Here is a 20804-nt window from a genome sequence, read left to right as displayed (position 1 = left end):
GGTGTGAAGGCAGCTGTCTGGTCTCAAGGCCCCATCTGGGTGTGTGTGTGTGATACAGGGTGTAAACTGGTGTCCCCTCAGTAAACCTAGCTGAGACATGGGGGTAATCCAGGGCAGGGGGCACCAGTGAGCCCAATATTCCAGCAGCTGTTGGGGGTTGGCCAGCCCAGGCCTCACTGGCTTCAATCTGTGTATCCTAGTTTCTCAGCCTATGACGCTTTCCCACGGAAAGGTTTTGGGATACCTGGAACTCAGTCCATAGTTATTGATCTAACCTATATATGGGCACAGCACATGGGGTGCAGAAATGAAGCAGGCCTGGGCCCGTCCCTTAAGTAGCTCACAGCAGAATAAAAAGTGAGTTCCCACAGCTGGTCAGCCAGGACCAAGAACCTAAGAATGGTACCAACAGAGCATGAGGAGCCCAGAGAAGACAGGGGGTCACTCCAGCTGGCCCACCGAAAGGTGGCGGGATCCAGGTGGTGGAGATTGGGGTGAGGGTGAGGCCCGTGGGGCCAGAAGGAGGTGGGAACTGCATGGTCACAGGTAGGGAGGCAAGAAAGCCGGTAGTGGAGAGAGCTCAGGATCAAGCTGGGGCTCTGGAAGGACAGAGGGGCTGTGCTCACCCAACTGCCCAGGCCACCCCTCCAGGTTCACATGGATCTGCTTCTTGATGTTGGAGTTGCCTGTAGGCCAAGGGTCAAAAACAGTGTCTGCAGGATCCAAGTGCTCAGCCACATGAATAAGAGAAGCAGTCACGTCAACACTTCACTTGACAAAGAGATGTGCCTTCTCAGCTGTTTCTTGAACATAAGGCTGTCTCAGCATATTGCTTGCTTCCCACTTTTGTTAGCAGCATGGGTCTCTACTTGAGTGAAACAGGAGGATAAATGTTCTGTGAAATGGCCTCTCACGTTTGGCCTCAGCTTAACAGGGGAGCAATAGGGAGAAGTGGAGACAGTGGTTAAATGAGACTACACAGCCCCTGGAAGGGGCAGGCCCTCACCACTGCCTCAGACTCCTGGTAGCCAGGCAGGGGAGTGTGCCCAGGAATGCTCCATCCTCCTGCTTTCAGAAACCAGAAATCAGGACTGGGATTTGTATGTGAAATCTTTCCATTTGTAGCTGTTAGCACAATTGTTTTTAAACACTATGTAGGCCAAACAAGACCTACCTAGTATGTACTGTGGACAGGTGTTGAAGCAGGGGAGGGTCAGACTCAGAGGCCCTCTGTGTCAGGGGTTTACTGGCTGGGACACGGTCCTTAGTTGTTGGCCCTCTACGGAGTGCGAAGGGTCCCCTGCCAGGGTACTGCTTTCCCCAGGTTGCACCAGAGGGAGAGTGGCACCTGCTCTAGCTCCCCTCCCACATCCCTCCATGGGATGGTGGCCTCGGCTGGCCCTCTTCCCAGGAGCCTCTCTTCTGCTGATGAAACCCAGATATTGGAAAATAGCTCTCATGGGCCATCCTGGGGCCATCTCTCCTCCATCCAAGTGCTCCCAATTCCTCCCATGGCATGGCTCAGTGTCTACATGCCCTTTTGTGCTCCCTCAGGCTCCTGGTGGCCTGTCTCTGTTTAACTCCCACAGGGGATAATGATGGTACCCATGTCACATGGTATGGGAGGCATAAAACCACCACAAAGTGGGAGGAGGGGTTGAGCACAGGGTTGACACTGATGAGGCTCCAGAAATAGAAGCTCACATTATCCATAGTCCCAGCTCAGCTGTGAGTTTGAGGGGACAAGTTTTGAGGTCTGCTTGACCTGGGTTTGAACCCAGACTCCATCACCTGCTTTCCATGTGACCTTGAGTAAATTGCTTAAATCCTTGGAACCTCAGATGCTCAAACAACAAAATGGGGATGACAGGCCTCTCCTCAAAGACTTAGTGTAAGGATGAAATGAGATAACAAGTATAAATATTAAGTGAATAAAAAGTATTAGTCCTTTTTAATTTTGTCATCATTGGCATCAATAGCAGTTGCAGGGTGTCATTGGACTATTACTCTCACCTCTCTTATTCTGAGCTCTATATTTCTATTTATATACCCTAAGCTTGTTCTGCTGGGGGGGAGAGGTCTGTTCTGAGACGCAGGGCAGTCAGAGTGCAAGGTGAGGAAGGAATTTATTAAAATGAGAGTGTCAGGGAATGACATTAAAATAGTAAAGGAAGTTAATTGAACTATTGCTCAGCATGGGCACATCCCCTGCTAACTCCTTAAGCCAGTGTCACCTGGTGACCAGTGTCTGCTTGGATTTATACTGCGTGGGAACTGATTCCCTACCACCCCAGGATTTGGGGGAGCTGCAGAGCACTGGACGGTGTGAGATGATGTTCTGCGAACTTCTTAGAGACAAAGAAAGGGGACTTTCAGGCAGGCCACTAAAGAGCATGACCATAAACTGCAGGTCTGTCTGGGGCACCCAGGTGATGGTAATTTGCAATCCCAGATCTGAGCTCTCAGCAGTCCCTCCTTACTTATCTGAAATAGGACAGAGGGAGTGAAGGTTTGAGCTTAAATTTGGAGAATTAGAATGACAAAGACAAGTAATAAAGACAGCAGTGGAAAAGCACAGAGACAAAACTTTATAAGTTGAGCAGTGAGAAATTTATTTAAAACAAAAAGGTGCACACTAGGAGAAAGGGGAGCATGGACTACCTCAAAGAAGAGGCGTTGAAAGATTGGGAAAAGGCTACGCACTTAGGAAGTGCGGGCGACCTCAGAGAGAGGTGCCCCTAAGGGTTCAGGGTCTGAGGTTTTATAGGCCGTTGAGGATTTTCAGGAAAGCGACAAAGGGCCAGGTGCGAAACTGCCAAATGGTCCCAGAATGTTCATCTTTGATAAGACATTAAGTTTCTTCTTTTAACTTAACACAAATTTTCTGCTTTGATTCCTTTCCAGGATATCAGTTTCTGTCTGGAAGCACACCAATCAAGACTGTCTGCCCTGCCTCCAAGATGGGCTGAGCCACCTTCTGTTTGATTAAAATGCAACTTTAGCTTTAAGATAGAATTTTCCTGAATAAGCTGGGCCTTTTTAGCAGGTGTTAAAGTAAATCTTACAATGGTACGTGCTAACTGACACAATGAAAGCATAAGCTATGCTGAGATACTTTTCTTTATCTGGAGAGTATTCAAACTTCTAGGCCAAGTTGCTCCTGGCCTTCTGACCTTTAATCGGCTAACTGGTTAATTCTTTGAGTCTCTCCTAGTGGGCTTTACTGGCCCTATTCTCTTTCTACCCCACTCATATCTATTTTCTTGCCTAACAGTTTCATTAGATGAAAATGAATAGGAGTATCTCCGTGCATTTGCAGGCATCTGAGATCACAAAGCACTTTCTAATTAATCATATCCGTGGCACCCCATGTTTTCTCTTCTCATGTAGCCAGGAGAGCCATATGGCTAGAGTCAGTCCTCTCCTGACTCCCAGTCCTGCGCTCCTGTCCAGTTCCACTCAGTGGGGAACATAGCCCAGCTGCAGCCTGCCTCCCCAGCCTGCACCACCCCTGACCTAGGCACACCCAGTGGCCTTCCCCATGCACCTTCACACCGATCCCCTCCTTCATGTCCACAATCAACCCCCACACTGCACCACTGAAGACAGGCAGTTCAGGGGCTCTCCCCCTAGCATTGCCAAGGGGAAAACACAGACCCAAAGACAACTGGCACCTTGCCACCTGGTTTGCACTGGAAAGAGACCAGGGACCCTCCCTGTGAGCCCTTTTTGAGGTGGCAGAGGCTATGGGTCATATGGTGGGACCCCAGCATCATTGCATACCGGCCACAGACATGGGCCACCCTGGTTCCTGGGCCTGCCAGGTGGCCTGTCCCGCCCGTCAGTAAGAAGATCTGCCCCATTCCTAAGCAGCCTTGATACCTAGAAGGTTACTCCCTGCACTGGGGAAATGAGCCAGCTCTGGTTCGGAACGTAGGCAGAGCTGAAGAGATGTCTCTGTGAGTCACCCTTCACTCAGCCCACCTTCCTGTACAGCCTCACTGGCCCCCAATTTCTCAGACCCCTTGTTCTCCTGGTTCTCCTCCTGTCTCACTGCCCATTTCCCCATCTCCTTTGCAGGCTTTCTCTTCAACTCAATCTTTGAATCTTAGAACTCTCCTCTTCTCCTCCTCCTGGTTCATCACATCCACACCACAGCTTTGACTACCACCTGTCACAGACAGCACCCCCGCCAGCCCTCACCTCTCCCTCCAGCTCTAATGCCTCCTGACATCACCCGCTGGTGCCTCGAACAGCATCCCAGGTTGGACCTGTGATCTGCTCCTAAATCTGGGCCTTTGCTGGCATTTCCTGTCCTAAAAGAGGCACCACCCGGGGGAGCTATCGGGACCCCAGTCATCATCCTTGCCCTCCCACCTTGTTTGGCCCTGCTGGCCTCATACCCATCTATCCACTCCATCCCAACAGCTCATTATCTTCTTCCCAAGTAAACCATCTCCTGGTTGTTCATCAGCCAGTTTTTCATTCAGCAAGCACCTGCTCTGGGCCAGGCAGTGTGCAGGCCCTGAGCAGGCAAGGGAGCCTGGCACAACCTTGCTCTCCTGAGCTAGTGTAGACGAGAAGCCAGAGTCAGTGTCAGCTTGACACAGTCCTTCCAACATTAAACAATGCATCACAGCTCTAATGGTGGTGGAGGAAGATAGACTGTAAACAGACATGGGATACAAAGATACTAATGCTTACCCAGGTTTGCCCCGGGACACGAGAGTTTAGGGTATTGCTAAGATGTTACTGAAATGGTGGACTATGGGAACTAAGCTGGCTCAGGGTGGAAGGAAATATGTGTGATGCATGGAGGGGAGACAGAGAGGTCAAGGACTGAGATCTCCAGGAGGTCCAGAACTTTCTTAAGGGAAGCAGTTGAACATAGCAAGGAGAGGTGGTTCGAGTCAGGACTTGAATTAGTGATGTGACAGCAGAGAATTATGGGTCAGCAGTTATGGATGATTCTTATCTCCCAAGATCCACGTGCCCTGCTTGGGGGTCTAGGAAGCCCCAGAAAGCAGAAAGCACAAAGCACAGTGGTGCTGAGCCAGCTCAGCAGTGGGAGCACAGCAATGACAAGGCAGGATCACGAGATGGCAGCATTGGCCTGAAAACCCCTTGCCTGGAGGCCTCAGCCGTCCTGGGCTGATTCCCACTGTGGGGGGCTGTGTTAATATTCAGGCTCCTTCCAACGCTTAATCTCATACCAGTCAGCAGGCTTTGGAAAAGACAAGGAGCTTGTGTGACCCCCTCCACTCCCTGCCACCTTTGATGGAGCCCCTGACTGGGCTCTGGAGGCAGAAAGGCATTGATTTGAACCTTGGCTCTGCCACTTACTGGCTGTGTGACTCTGAGCAAGATACTAACCTCTCTGTACCCTAGATTCCTCACATGCAAAAATGAGGCTAACTTGAGTGCCTACCTCATCAGGTTATGTACTGGACTCAAAGAGGTGGCCCCTAGGGTCTGGTGGGGGACAGAGTGGGAACTTTGTGAATGTTCATATCCTGGCAGCTATCAGAACTACTTACTGGGCACCTCCCCTGTGCCTCAGAGAAGGATGTAAGGTTGGTATTATCAGGTCAGGGAACCCAGGCTTTATCTCCCAGGGATACGTGAACAGATCCAAGCCCAGGCCTGTCTGGTTCCAGTTCTGCCCACCATGCCAGGCAGCCTTCCCAGCCAGTCCTGGGCAGCACATCCCGGCTTCCTGGGAACGGGAGGGAGTCCCTCTGTAACAGTGAGTTGGCTTCTGTCCCCTAAGAACCTAACCACCCAGAACCTTTCAGGGCATTTCCAAGGCCAGGAGAGACAGGACGTTTTTCTCAAAGGGCTGAGAGTTATAAAATCTCCATCCAGGGGAGAGTGCTTTGCATGTGTGGAGCTTCTCCTTCTTCCTCCTTCTTCCCCCTTCTCCACCTTCTTTTCCTTGTCCATGTCCTTCCAGAACAATGGAGATGGCAGTGGCTGCGCAGCACTTCACCATTTGCCATTGCTGCCCCTGATGTTCTCCAACAGTGCTTGCAAGGAAGTGGTGGCTGCCACCGACTCTGCTCGGCGGCAATGCCCCCTGCTCCCCATCCCACCCTAGGTACAAAGTAGGAGGCCCTAAAGGTGGAAGATGCGGCCTTTCACAGGGGCACCCCATTCCTAGGCCCTTATCACAGGGTCTTGCATGGCCTGCCCATGACCACGTCAGGCCAGGGTCCAGGAACCTAACCAGTCAGTGGGCCTGCCCACACCGCCCACCGTTACCAGCCCTCCCTGGGCCTGGAATCTGTCTAGTCAGTTTTGTGAAAACGTGTATCTCTGTCTCCTCTCTACTTCCCCCTCTGGACCCTGGCTCCCTCTTTTCTGATAACCTGTAGGGGAGATGTTTCTATGACCTCTTCACTAAGGTGCCCTCAGGGAAGAGACTTACTCAAGGTCACTCAGCTGGTCAGAGATTCTGGCGCCAGCATCCGAGCCCAAGGCCTCTGACTCCCACTCTCGTGCTCCTTCCCTGATCCCCCACAGCCTCAAACATTCCCTGGGAGGCTGAGTGTGCCCAAAGCTCTCTAACTCCTCCTGCCCCCACACTAGACACTACAGCCGCCATCTGTCTAGGTCCTGGAGGAGATGAGCCCGCACAGGTCAGGAAGCAGGCCAGTGGATGCATTTTCCTCCCAAGTCTTTCTGTCTTAACGATGGAGGCCATCTGGTGGGCCCCTTCTGAGACCCAGCCCTAGCAACCAGCTAGCCCTCAAGGGGCTGTCACCCGTGCTGTCCCCTCCCTCCTCAGCCTTGCCCACCTGCTGGGTAAGAATAGGGTCGCTCCTATTCTTTCTATACTGTTTATACCTTGGCATTTTTCATCACAGGCAGGAAAAGTTAATTGTGATGCTTGTCCAATGTCCCTCCCTACCCCAACACCATGAAACAGGGCCACTGTCTGTCTAACCTTGCCCTTGGAATACCCAGCACAGCCCACCTTTGTGGTGGCATCACTGGAAAGGGGTTTTAGAACCCCAGCTTCCCCTTGGCTTCCCTAAAGCCCAGCTTTTTCATGTCTGTAAAAAGGGCATAATGCAACCCGTGGCCCTCAGGGCATGTGACAGTTAATGAGACAGTGGATGTAAGAGAGTTGGATAAAGCTGCCTGCCTTGGCCTGTAATTCAGACATGAAGGTGTGGTGTCTGGTGGGAGGGCCTGGTGGGGTGGTGGTGGTTTTGAGGACTGTATGCTGCTGACCCAGCTACACCCTTGCCGCAGCCAGACAATGAGCTCTGACGCTGAACGGAAGTTGGGTGGCTGGGGCCAGCTCTGGGCTGGGGCAGGAGGGGTCCCTGAAGTGGCACCCAGTCGGGGAACAGCAGGGGGCTCTGAGAAGAGGCGGGGCTGCAACTAGAGGGGGGCGCTCCGCAGGGTCCTAGGGGCGAGCTGGAGAGCTTTTCTGGGTCCTGAGGAGCTGGGCTCTGGGAGCTCCTCGGGGAAGACTGAGACACTGGCGGCTCCAAGGAGGGGAGGCAGCGGGCTGCAGTAGACCGGAGGCCGGGTTCAGGGCGCTCCCCCGGGCCACCCCGGGCAGTTCGCCAGGCGGCAGGCGCCTCGGCCTCCACCTGCGAGATGGTGTTCTTGCTGCCCGGCGCCGCGCAGGGAGAACACAAACCGGGAGTTTGCAAAACGGGAAGCTCGGGCGGCCGGGGCGGGGCCGAAGGCGGAGCCCGGCCTGCGGCCCCGCGAAGCCCCGAGTTGCAGTGGCCCCGGCGGCCGGGGAGGCGGCGGCGGCGGCGGCAGCAGCGCGGTGGCGACAGTAAGTGGGGGCCGAGGTCGGCGCAGACCTGGCCCCCGACCAGCCCTCAGGCCTCCGGTCGCCCACTGGGCCCGCGCTCTCGGCGGCCTGCCCCACGGGCGCTCCTGGCGGCTGCTCTCTGGAGCCTCTCTGCCCGGCGCCTTCTCCCCACTCTCCTCTCATTTAACCCCTTTCTGAGCTTCTATCTTCCTTCGTCCCCAGATTCTCGCCCTCTCCTTGTGGACTCCCTGCGACTGGACCGCGCCTCCTGGGTGTGGGGGTCCTGGGTATGGACGAGTCAGGCCAAAGGATCCAGAAGGTGGCTGACTCCTGGTCCAGACTGGGGAGCTCGAGGCCGGGCTGTCCATTACCTCGACGCCACTCCTGCCGTGGCCTCTGGGCGGCGCTCTGTGTTTCCCAGCAATGCTGTCCCATAGGTTAGCTTCACCGGCTCCACTACGCGTTTCACGGATCAGGAAACCGAGGCGCAGAGGCGGGACTGACTTAGCCAAAGTCAGGAACCTCCTCAAAACCAGGACCCAGGTCCAGACCGCGGTCTGCAGTGGCCCCAGGCCCCAGCTTTCCGCTTGTGTGTGCAGTGTCCCCCCAGACCCCCCACCGAGGAAGCAGGGCCAAGTCGGGTCACTCCCGTCTGTGCTTTAGGACCGCACGCCAGCCACGGGCAGCCTGCGCTGGGGACGCTGGGGCTCTTCCTTACCTTTCTCTTTCTCTTTAATCCAAAGCCAGCAGCTAGCTTTTATAAAGAGTAATAAGGCTTTGCTCACTCCAGTGCCCTGGCCTGTGAGTCAGGCCAGAGAAAATTCCTGGCTGCTGCTTCAGAAGCTTGGTCAAGGTTGAGTGGTCCTGGACAATTAGATGCCTGGAGCTGAGAATGGGTCCCAGACAGGTGTGGGCCTTAGTGACCGAGCTTCTGGCCCCTGCCCCCACCCATGTAGCTGGAGCATCTGGAAAGAACCACTTGCCCTTTTTCTATTATTCTGCATGGGTCATAATTTTTACATTTTTAAGCACTTGTTAGAAAGTGTGTACGTGTGTGTGTATATGTGTGTGTGTGCCCCCACTGTCTGGTTAGTTTGTTAGTGAAGAAGGCTGGGAAAGGGCTCTGCTCAGCCAGGGGAATTTAAAATAGATTGGCTACATCTGGCTGCCACCTGCCTGCCTGCTCCAGGGCACATGCTGCCCCAGTAGGGGAGAGTATCTGGCTGCACAGAGTCCATTTATTCAGTAAACATTGATCTCCTCTACTCACAGCTCAGTGGCAGTGAGGCCTTCCAGAAGGAGGTCTGTACTTGGAGCCAGCAGACACTGGTTGACATTGCCAGCCTGCTTGCTCCTGGGAAGGCCAAGAAGTCTGCCTAGGCCTCAGAGTGCTTGGCTATGTAACTTCTCTTTTGCCATTTGGTAGCTGTGTGACCTTGGGAAAATTACTCAACCTTTCTGAGCCTTCCTCTTCATTGGTGAAATGGGTCTTAGAGTAGGACTTACCATATAAGGCTGTTGTCAGGCTCAAGTTCTGGGCACAGTCCTTGGCATGCATGAGTATTGGGTTTTACTTTATTGGGAATTCCTACTGTTCGAATAAAGGACAAATCAAGTGCCTTTAAGTCCTCATTCTTTGCATCTGAAAAAAAGGTGGCAATAATTCCTGTCCTGCCTAATTCCAAGGAATATTGTAAGGCTCTCCTGAAATAGTGGATAAGGCTCTGTGCCTATGTGACAGAGTGTTCCCATCTCACCGGGGAAGAAAGGCACCACTCTGCCTGGCTTGATGTTCTGAGTTAAGGCTCAGTCTCCTCTGTAAGCTTAGATGCATTTATTTACTGAGTTATTGGGTAGGGTGGAAGCCACTGCAGAAGGGACCACAGAGTGTCCCATCCTCAGCTTTAGGGAAGTATTTCCCATTTATCAAGCTAGTGCCATGTCCTTAGGTGCTATGTACAGCATAGAAGTGGGCATGCTACCTTGCAGCCAAATTGAGCAGCCAGCCAGTCAAGTGATAAGCCTAGGATGACAGGGAAAATACGTTTGTGCTACAGCTGCTACCACGGGCCAGGCATTGCCAGCCAGTTGGAGTCCATAAACACTGGAGGAAGTCTTCCCTAGGTTTGCAGAGGGGGAAATTGAGGCCCAGAAGCATGGTGACTTGCCCAGTGCCCTGTAGGCATAGTTACTAATAACCCAGAATCTTTCATTTGTCTTAGGTACCATCACAAATTGATAGTGACTTGTCTGCTGGTGAGATGTGATAAATAGAGGTGGGGATCCAGGCAGGCACTGCAAACCCAGACTTGGTTAATTTATCCAGTTTATGACCTTCTCCCCTTTGGACCTGTGTCCCCTATAATGAAGGAATGGATTATCAGATGTCTCAAACTGGCTTCTAGAGGCAGCTCCAGACACTATGGGTTTTTTTTTTAGTGTTATTTAATTTGAATGCCTTTCTTTTTATTTACACTTTTATTTTTGAACAGGTAATACATTCACATAGTTCAAAATTAAAAAGGCACAAAGAATATGCAGGGAGGTCTCCTCCCTTCCTGTCTCCAGCCTCCTTCCTCAGAGGCCACCACTCTTAGAAATTTCTTGGGTATCCTTCCAGATGAAATACATACATTATGTGTGTTTTTCTCTTCCCCACCCACCCTGTCTCTGCTTTTTTTGCAGATTGTAGAAAATTCTGCACACTTTCCTGCTCCTTACTTTTCCCACATAAAGTTGAAAAGAGTTAGCAATTTTTTGCCCAGCAAGAGTCCTCGTTCTTTTCTTTCATAGCTGGAAAGAAATTTGAATGCTTTGAGACCAGGTTTGTCCTTCTGAATTGATTGCCACAGGCCCCACTATGCCACATTGCCTTACTCCCAGCCAGCCCCTGCATTTTTTGTTACCTATGTTATCCCTCCATGGGGGAAAGGGGTGACCCCTGAGGTCACTTATAGTTCTGACATCTCTCTTTCTCCCTGATCCTTAAATCTGAAACTCTGCAACCATGCTTTGGTGACCTTGTCCACCCCAGAGTGGGGCATAGTTATGTAGGATGGGTCTGTCCCCAGCTGTGCCCAGCCTCAGCTTCTGATCACCTGCCCTGTCTCTGTTTCTCTGCTCCAATAGTGGCCATTGTCTCAGAGGATGATGACTTTCATCACAGTTCAAACTCCACATACAGAAGTGCAAGCAGCTCTCTCCGAGCTGACCAGGAAGCACTGCTTGAGAAGGTGCTGGGCCACCCACCCCCTGGCCTACAGAGGCCCGAGGACCGCTTCAATGGTGCCTACATCATCTTCTTCAGCCTGGGCATTGGTGGCCTCCTGCCATGGAACTTCTTTGTCACTGCCAAGGAGTACTGGATATTCAAACTCCAAAACTGTTCCAGCCCAGCCCCAGAGGGGGACCCTGAGAGCTCAGACATCCTGGTAAGACCATGCTCCTTCCAGGAGGCAATGGGGAGCAAGCAGCTTGGATGGGGTGTGGGGCAACTTCACTTGGGTGCACCATTCCAGGAAGGTTTGCAGCATGCTGAGACGATTGGTGCAAATTAGGAAGTACAGATTATAGTAGAAAGAATTCAGCTCAGTCCTAAGACATGCTTTATGTTGTGTATGAGTCTTCATAGTTCCTGTGGCAGGGAAAGATAGAAATGGGTAAAACACAATCCCAGCCTTCAGATTGCTTGCTGTGTAACTTGGGCAGAAGTTGCAAATGATGATTCTATGCAGTGTAGTATGGTAAACCCAAGAACCCAGAGTCCATGCCTCCATGGATTTGAAAGGGTGGATCTAATAAAATTCAGCTATGAGTTACAGAAAATCCCAAAAGAGCAGTGGCTAAAACAAGAAGGAAAGTCATTTTTCTCTCACATTCAAGTCTGGAGGGGGTAGTCCCAGAGCGGTATGATGTCCCATGTTGTTAGGAACATATTTGCTCTACCATGTGTAGCCTCCATGCTCAAGATCACTTCACAGTATGAGATGGCTTTTGGAGCTCCAGCCATTACATCAAATAGGAAGAGGGGAAGGAGAGGCATAGGAACGCTCCTGGAACTAACACACATTGTTTCAGACTACATTGTATTGATCAGAACTCAGTCACGTGATGACCATGTGAGCTGCAAATGAGGCTGGGAAGCGTAGTCTTTAAATGTAGTCTTTAACCCAGAGAACTGCATCCTGGGCTAAAATGAGAGGTTGTGCAGTTGTGGAAGACGGGGGAGTGAAGACTCAGGGATAGTAGTCTGGTCACCAGGGGAAAGATGGCTCTAAATCAGAGCACGTGGATAAGAAGGCAAAAAGCCTGGGCAGAGGCAAAATGGGAGGAAAGTTAGGGGTGTATGAGGAACAGTAAGGCATATAGTTTTGCTGTATGGGAGGGTGCACATAAGAGAGGAATTAGGCCTGAGATTGCTGCCTGGGCCTTGAAGTCATTGCTTGGGCTTTGAATGTTACAGTGAGGAGTCTGAATTCTGTTAGTGGTGACACCAAGCCCCTTTCCACCACCCAGGACTGCTCAGTTTGTGGGGTGACTTTTCATCAGGCTGGGGAGTGTTAAAAATTTATTCTGCCATTTGTTAAAATGGTAAGGGAGGCTTTACTCAAGACTATCACAGTAAGGGAGAGAGATCGGGCTTAGCTCCGCATACTACATGGACAAGGGCAGATTTATAGCCAAGGAGCAGAGTGGGGCATCAGTGGGTGGGAAATTACTAAGAGGAGCCTTTAAGACTAGGGGATTCTTGTAAAGGCAGACCAAGGACAAATACACCAGTGGTGGGGAGTGAGCAACTGGATCACATACTGAGGGTGATTAGATATCAAGGGTGGGAGGATTCTCAATAAACTGACTTAGCAGGATTCTTTCTAAGGGGCTAGGCAGGCAGAGGACAGGACAGGGGCTAATAGGTCAAGGCCTAGATGAAAAGAGGGCTCAGAGGTTTGACGAATTTTTGTCAGGAGCCTCAGTGTCCAGAGCTGATCCAGGCCCATGTCTGCTCTCTCTTGAAAGCTCATGGATGGGAGAATAGGGGACATCTCTGAAGGCATGCCAGGCCGGGGGGTTGCCAGCTGCCCCCTCCTCCAGGTTGCCCCAGTGGACAAGAGGGTACCCTAGAAGACCCTAGCCACACCCCTCCACTGGCCCAGGAGGTGGCTCACCACACCTTTTCTAAAAGCACCTTTGAAATTCCTGACCTAACCCCAACGCACTCTCCCCAGTTTTGTAGGGGAGAAGTGACATGTCCACTAAGGCATCATTGTCTCAAGGGCTCTACCATAGCTACATGTCAGGGAGCTTTTAAAATATCTGTATCTGGGCTCCACCCCAGAGATTCTCATGGGGTGCAGATATGGGAATTTTAAGACTTCATACCCCTTCCCCCAGTCCTAGCCCCTTGATTCTGATACCCACTCAGGGCCTATTTCTGTTAACTGAGGAATTCATAGACAGTTCTGGGGGCCAGAGCAGAGAGGTATAAACCCACTTCTGAAGAGGTATCATGGCCACGCAGTAGTAAATGCAGTCTCCTGCTGAAGGTGTGGTCCTCAGACCAGCCATTGCCTGGGAGTTTGTTAGTGATGCAGAGTCTCAGGCCCCACCCCAGGCCAGCTGAGTCAGGAGCGGGATGCTGGCAAGCCCCTGGGTACCTGACAGGCACAGTAGAGTGTTAGTGGCACTGGTGAGGGCATGGCTTCTGGAAATAGACTGCATGGGTTCAAACCCTGCGTCTGTTAGCTTAGCTCTCTGGCCTCTCTGCTGCTTCATCTTCCTGGTATATAACTCCCACCACTGTCTTAGGGTTATTGTGAGGATTAAGTAAATTAATATGCTTGCAAAGCACTTCGAACAGGGTCTGGCATCACACTCTTAAGAGCTGTATAAACATTATTATTGTTATTATCATCTGGGGCATGGGGCCCGCACTTCTAAGCTGCATGTGGCCTTGGTGTATTTCCAGATGTCTGGCTTTGCTGGGGTGCTTTATGATCCACCCAGTGACTCAAGCATGCCCCCATTCAGCCAGCCTCAGTAAATCACCCAGCCCACTTGGGCTTGGTCCAGAAGATTCCTCTCTCTCTGGTCAGGCACCTGGCCAAGGATGGTCCCCAGGGCTAGACTACTTGTGATGCAATCTTGCTCCCTCCCCTGTCCACCACTTCAGCAGCCCCAGGAGCAGGCTGCTCAGGGTGAGAGAGGAAACACAGGCTGTGGTCTCTGGGAGCCGGCCCTCACACAGTGGACGCACAGTACATGTCTGCCGTGAGCTGCTCTCCCTGCAAGGCGATTCCTTCACAGCTGCAGGCACTTAGCATTCCAGGCCCTGCTATGATGCTTTATTGCCTCTTTCCTAGTGCTGGCAGGTGCAGATGTAGTACCTGCGGCTGCCCGGAGCTCCTGGCTCTTGGCATCAGAGATGAGAGACCTGTCACCCCTCGATTCATGGGCCGGGTCTGGGAAGCAAGCATGCTGGGGTGTTTCTGCATTTTGTGGGCCATTTTTCTTCGCCTAATTCCTCATTCCTGCCACCCACCTCCCCAGTCCTTTCCCCCTCTCTTCCTGATTTCCCTGTGAGATGTGGCTGGTCTACTCTGTCACCTGAGGGCCACTTTGGGGGAAAGGGAGGGAGAGTCAAATGGGTCTGTCTCCAGTCGCCACCTGCAACTCAATTAACTGTGGGTCTGGTTTTTCCTCTACTTTTCTTTTAATATTTCCCAGGGACGTATACTACTGGATGGGGAGTTTGACTCAGTAGGAATGCTTGCATATACTCCCCTCCCTCCAAATTATGCCACTTTCAAGGTCACCTCCCATTGCAGGCTCATTTCCTTCTGCTTGGAACAGTTTTGGGGATGGTTTAGAAAGCATCTGCTCACCTGCCCCCTTGTCTCTGTTCTCTGGAATAAGTCTTTGAATAAACCCACCACAGGCCTATGGGCTCAGAGCCAAGAAAATTAGAGCATAAACGAGGAAGAACTGACATGAAAAGATGGTGCTGGGGAGCCACGGTGGCTGCCACCTTCAGAGTTTGACTTGGGGCCCGCCACACTGGCTGGGGGTTAACCATACTCTCTCTCATTAATCCTGTTTTTCTGGACAGGAAGTTAGGAAGCTCAGAGAGATGCAGTAACCTACCTCAAATCACACAGCTACGCAGGGCTATAGAGAATTTCTCGGAGACTAGGTGGATAAATGATTGCAAATTGGTCATGTTCAGAGAGTGGTGTGCAGGGGTCTGTCCTGGAGACAGGGGCCACCTCACACCCTGATCCCATGGAATGTCCACTTTCTTCCTAAAGAGAGCCTGTCGGTGGTCTGGCTTCCTTTATTATTCTGGAAGACCTGGTGCCTTAGCTGTGCCCCCGCATTCTGGACCCAGCTTTCAGGCTGTCAGCATCTCTTGATTCCTGCTCTCACCTGCACGCCCCTGCCCTCCCCAGCCTGCCCAGGTCCTCCCTTGGCGCTGGGGTTTATAAGCCTGTGATCTTGCGGGGGACTTCTTGATCCCCTGTGGGGCTTTCTTGATGCCCTCCTTTCGGCTTCTCCTGCAGGCCTGTACAGGCTGCCCCTGGGCCAGGGATTATAAGCCGGACACTCCCCCCGCCTCCACCGCTTCTCTGCCCTAGAGTGGAGAGACACACCTTCTCCTGGTCATTCCCTGCAATGAAGCCTCCGTGGCTCCCACCGCACACATTCTTCCTGTGCGCCTTGGTCTGCTCTTCTCTGAGGGGACCATGGAACATGGTCATGTTGTGGGTGGGACCCAAAGTGTGACTTGGTGTCAGCAGGGCCAGGACCCAGGCCTGGCAACCTCCTGCCATCCTGTCCATGCCCTGATCTGAGGGGGCCCCAACAGCCCAGAAAGTGGGACAGGAGGCAGATGCATCTCTGACCCCTGGGAGCCTCCCCTGCTGCCACACCACTGAGTCAGGGCCTCACCTGAGTCCCCAGAGCTTCCTGTATCTCCCCAGCAGGTTCTCACCACACAGCTCGTGGTGTGGAGCACTTACTGGGGAGCCACTACTCTCCGCACTTTGCCTGCCTTATCTGCTCTAACCCTGCAGCACCATCGTGAGGCAGGAACTGTTGTCTATGATGAGAACACCCATATCACAAATGAGAATGCCTCCCCCTCTAAGGTGCTAGCGCTTCGGGACAGTGACCACCACTCTCTTCCTGTACATCGTGTTCCCCGCGGCACAGCCAGCAAGTGCCCAGTGCACAGTAGCACACAAGAAAACTCTGTTGCCTCAGTTATTGTACGGCTGGGGAGGAATCCAAGATAGGGATGGCACGGCTCTGCAAAGGAGCAGAAGAAGATTTGGGAGTCATAGTGACCACTCCAAAAGGAGTTCTTATCTTCCAGGTGGGTTGGCTTAGATATGAAGTGGGATTTCTGCTCTAGAGAAGGGACTCACGTTGGCCTGGTTCAGTAGGTGGGGGCCTAGGGCATCCCATCATTTATAGCACCTTGGTCCTGGCCCAGCCCCTAAAGAATCAAACAGTTCTTCCCAAAGAATCAGTATAGCATGACTTGGGAGCTAGCCATTCCAGTTCAGGAAGGAATGGTTAAAAGGAACCAGAATGAACTAGTTTGGAGAAGAGGAAACTGAAGAACAGATTGTCAGAGGTCTTGGGAATGACCTGCTGACGTCACAAAATCCCTACTCTGCAATGTACTCACCTACCCCTGGATCTACCATCTTACTTTATTTGTAGGACGACCTGCTGAGTTAAGTACTGCCATCCTCACTTTCCAGATGGAGAAACTGAGCTCATAGATTTTGGGCCACTGACCCCAGGTCATTTGCTAGCAAGTGATAGAACTGGGATTTGGAGCAGTCTGGAGGTCGGCAGAGCCCGTACTGGTCACTAGCATATTCTCTGGCCTCTCCATCTACCTTGGTGTTCTCATCTGTGGCTGAGCTTTGAAAGCTAGGGAGTTTCATCTGGGGAACTTTTAAAGCCTACCTGTCTGCCCCCAATTCTGGCGCAGTCTAAGGAGGGGCCCGGGCCATAAGCATCTTTAAGCTGTCCAGGTGAAGCCAACGTGCAGCCATATAATCCAAATGAAACGTTACTACGTTGGGAGTAATGAGCACCTGTTCTCTGCCTCCTCTAGAGTGCCTCTTAAACAGGCTGAGCCTACATCATGAGAGACTTAGGTGAGCCTTCTGGAAGAACTTCCTGTAGTGTCAAAGCTGGCAATGGAAGGAAGCATTTCCTCCTTAGAGAATTAGAGCAGTCTCCTGGCTGGGAGACCAAGGAATGGCTTTCCTTGGCCTGGTTACTTCAGGGAGTCTGGGGCTCCTCACTGGTGTATCTTACAAATGTAAGTGGATGGGGGGCCTGGTGCCCATCTAGCCTAAATGCTTTATGCTTGGTTAAATATTCAGCCTGTCTGTGCTGTCCCCTGGTGTCTGTAGTTCTGCTTCAGCTAGTGGGGGCTGTGGGAAGAGGTTCAGCCTTTCTTCTGTAAATGACCCTTTAGTGGGAACTGGGGGCTCCATAGCCACCCTCTTCTTCTGCATTGGCCAGGCTTCTGGAAGAGGAGCAGTATGGTTGACTGGGCCCCAAAGTGGATGTCCTAGCACCTGAGGTGACACAGCAAAGCAAGGAAAGCCCTCCATGGAGGCACTCCTGGCCTCTGCTGCTCTGTGGGCTGTCTATGGGAGGACCAGCCAGTAGCTTCTCTCTGCTGGATTAGAGTGTAGACTGTGACCTGTTCCAGGAGTTTTAAGAGCCACGAGTCATTTGTCTTTTAAAAGCTCCATATATGCTTGAAAGCTGGGTGTGCTGTCTCATGGGACTGCAGGGCAGCTGGGAGGAGCCCAGGGGGCGACAGCAGGACTTCATTCAGCTCTGGCCTGGTAACACCCTCACCCGCCAGGTCCCTGGTGGTGGGCTCTGTGGCCCTGGACCCTCTCTGCCTGCAGGCCCACCGGCAGCATTTGCACAGTGCTCCAGATACTGCTGGGGGGGAAATCCTGATGCTTATTGCACACTTCCTACATGCAGCTGCTCTGTGAGGACTATGCTGACCCCTAATGACATTTGCTGCCTTTACCAAGCCCCCACCACGTGCCAGCCACTGTGCTAAGGGCACTGGTTCATTCATTTATTTCACAGCATTTATTAAACAACCTATTGTGTGCTGGAGGGTTCACTTTCATGATCTCTGTTGGTCTTTACTATTGCCCAAAAGGTTAGGTATTATTATGCCCATTTTACAGAGAAGGAAACCAGGGCTCAAAAATATAAGTAATTTGTTCCCAGGCATAAAGTAACAACTGGGACTCAGACCAGGCCACCTGAATCCATGCTGTCCATGCTCTTAACCCTATGCTCCATGTCAGCATTTTCTGCTGTTTTTGACCACAATGTACATTTCACCTAGCAAGACCTACATGTCTGTAATGAAACAATAGTTTCATGAAACAGCATTTAGACTTTTTTTAAAAGTCTCTGATTACAGTTTTCAAGGAGGAGCCAGTGATCAGCAGTGGCTTAGAAGCTGCCTAGGCTGAGGACAGAGCCTGCCTTTGGATTTAACCTTGTATAGGTCTTCGGTGGCCTGAGGGAGCAGTGCTGTGGGGCAGTGTAGAAGCTGGGCCAGGGCTATGGGCACAGGATGGAGGAGGCACACTGGAGAGAGCAAACCTGGAGAACTGCCTCTAGGAGTTTTGCTTTAAAACACTCTCATTCCAGAGCACTGAGGCAGGAGCTACAGGGGGCGTGTGGTCAAGAAGGGTACAAATTTTCTGGTTTGGTTTAGTTTTTTCATGCAGAGGACATAAGCGGCCAGTTTGTGTGCTCATGTGAATGGCCCAGTAGACAGGAGAAAATGGGTGCTGAGGAAGAGGAGGAAGTGCAGCTGAGGGAGGTCTGTGAGCAGAAGTTGCCGTGGGCATGTGCCCAGAGGAGGGGGTCCCAGTAGAGCATGCAGGTGACTCACCCTTAGGAATAGGAGAAAAGGCAGTCAAACCAAAAATGAAATCAAATTCTGGTTGTGACCCAATAGGTGGATTTCATGTCCTTTAAAAGCTGTAATTTGAAAAGCCCTGCTCCAGCCTGTTTGCCTCTAGCCTCAGCCAGCCATGAGGATGCATCTGCCCTCAGAGAGGAGGGAAGCGGAAGCCATAAGGAGCCTGCTGACACCACAGGGCTACAAAGACGAGAGCGGGGGCCAACCCAGGGGTATCTGAGTCTGTGTCACATTTCCTGGGCCACTGGAAAATCCTCAGATTCCTGGACCCCGCCCTGCTGCCTCCTCCCAGGGTGGGCCCAGGCACTGCCGTTAGGGCCTCCTGAGGTGACGAGGCATGCAGAAACCACTCATCTGTGCCGCATGCTTTTCCTTGTGAAGCATGCATCACCCTGGATGCAGACGGGTCATGACACTCCTGCAGACCAATCCCAGTGCAACTGAGATCTGTCCAGATGGAAAAGTTGCATAGACTCTTTGTCAATCCACTTCTTAAGAACAGAATTGGAAGGATGGTGCTGAATGAAACACCCCTTCTCCCCCAACAAAAGTGTATTAAGGCAGGATTTTGCCTGAGCCCTGTCATCCCTGAAAAGGAGATGGTGGGGATGGTCTGGGGTTAGGCAGGATGAAGTAGGGCTCCAGGATTCTTGTACAGGGCATGGGTAAGTGAGAGAGGGCAGTCCCCTCCCCCAGCTGCCCAGTGGTTTGGGCCAGTGTGGATGGCTGCTCTAAACCATTTTTAAAAATTAGAACCAAAAGTGAGTCATTTTTTAAATTCCCTTGTCCACCCTCTGATTCTCACTGCAGACCCAGCCAGCATGCTATTCCCAATAAATATACCTGTGATGACCTTTTCCTCTGTTTTTAGCTCTTGCTGTGTTCTGCAGAGGGAGAGAAAAAGCCTGACTTGAAACGTCAGTCATGCCTTTGGTGGCCACGACTTCTCAAATTCTCTTTCTATTTTCTCCCCGTGTGCTCACAGCCCCCTCTCCCCACCTGTACCTTGCTCCCTGGCCCTCGTGGTCTATTGATCGCTCCCCCTCTGCCTTCGATTTTATTTCCTCCCGTGCCCATCCTTAGAATCCAGAGGTGATTTCCTCGACAAATCAGAACATGGCCTGGGCCTTAAGTGCTACAGTGTCTCCTTAACGTGATTGATCATTGCGTGTATCCAGAGAACAGAACTAAATTGGAGCCTTGGCTGGGTGCCTTCCATATAGGGGTCATTATGGCATGAGGGCCAGCAGGCACCTGGGGGCCCTTGTTGGCCTCTTGGGGGTCCCCTGTGTGTGTGTGTCAAATTTGTGTGTGTATGTGTATTTGTGTGTGACTGTGTGTGGTGTGCACGCAAAGGCCTGTTAGCAGCCTGTGGCTTCAGACCACGTGGACCTCCAAAGAGAAACAGCCTCTCCACAGGCCTGTCAGGTGAGCACGTGCTGGCAGATCCTCACAGGACTCCCTCCTTCTAGTGGTTATTCTGGGTTTTCTTTTACAAAAAGCGGCTGGAGCACCCCCAGACCACCTCCTCTTCACCCATATGCCTTCACCCTGTCCCCAGCCCTCAGCCCTGGGAGGCTGATGCACGTCAGCCTCATAGGCGTTTCAGAAGCTCCCCCTGTCAGGCAGGGGCTGTGTGAGGAGGTTTCTTGGAAGGCCTCTTCCTCCTTGCCCGGCCCCATGCTTGGGCTGCAGAAGAGGAAGCAGGGGCTGGCCCTCACATCGGCAGTGACCGAGCCCTGAAGCAGCTCTCACCCCTCAGACGTTGGGATCACTTGAGTGTGGCTTTATGAGGTTCCGTTTCTCTGACCCTTCCCTCTGTCTGTTTCCGAGCCACTTCTCTGCCTGCTGAAGTTCCAGCCTCTGGGTGGTTAGTGGGAACAAAACAGATGAGATCAAAAGCCAGTGTGGCCCTTGTTAGGGAGCCCCTTGAGGGTGTGAGGGGCTAACAGGAAGGTGTTCCCACTCTCTGTGCTCATCCTGACTGGCAGATTTAGGAGAGCTGGCTTCTGTTTCTGGCTCTTTTCAAAGTTGCTG

At 52.0% G+C, this 20804-nt stretch overlaps 1 protein-coding gene across 4 annotated transcripts in view; it reads left to right on the top strand.

Annotated features, from left to right (window-relative positions):
- The first annotated feature begins 7299 nt into the window (after nt 1–7299).
- SLC29A3 (solute carrier family 29 member 3) overlaps nt 7300–20804 on the top strand; it is a 48962-nt gene continuing 35457 nt past the window's right edge. The window contains exons 1-2 of one of the 4 annotated variants that reach the window (XM_073240889.1): nt 7300–7798; nt 10907–11208. In XM_073240889.1, coding sequence (XP_073096990.1) covers nt 7612–7798; nt 10907–11208 — 489 coding nt within the window. In that variant the 5' untranslated portion in view covers nt 7300–7611. The remainder of the gene's footprint in view (nt 7799–10906; nt 11209–20804) is intronic. The other 3 variants (XM_073240890.1, XM_036998807.2, XM_017652978.3) reach the window with 3 other exon arrangements.

The sequence above is a fragment of the Manis javanica genome, chromosome 7, assembly GCF_040802235.1.
Source record: "Manis javanica isolate MJ-LG chromosome 7, MJ_LKY, whole genome shotgun sequence".
Classification (NCBI taxonomy): Eukaryota; Metazoa; Chordata; class Mammalia; order Pholidota; family Manidae; genus Manis; species Manis javanica.
The sequence above is the reverse complement of the archived record's forward strand: the minus strand, read 5'-3'. Positions and strand labels throughout refer to the sequence as shown.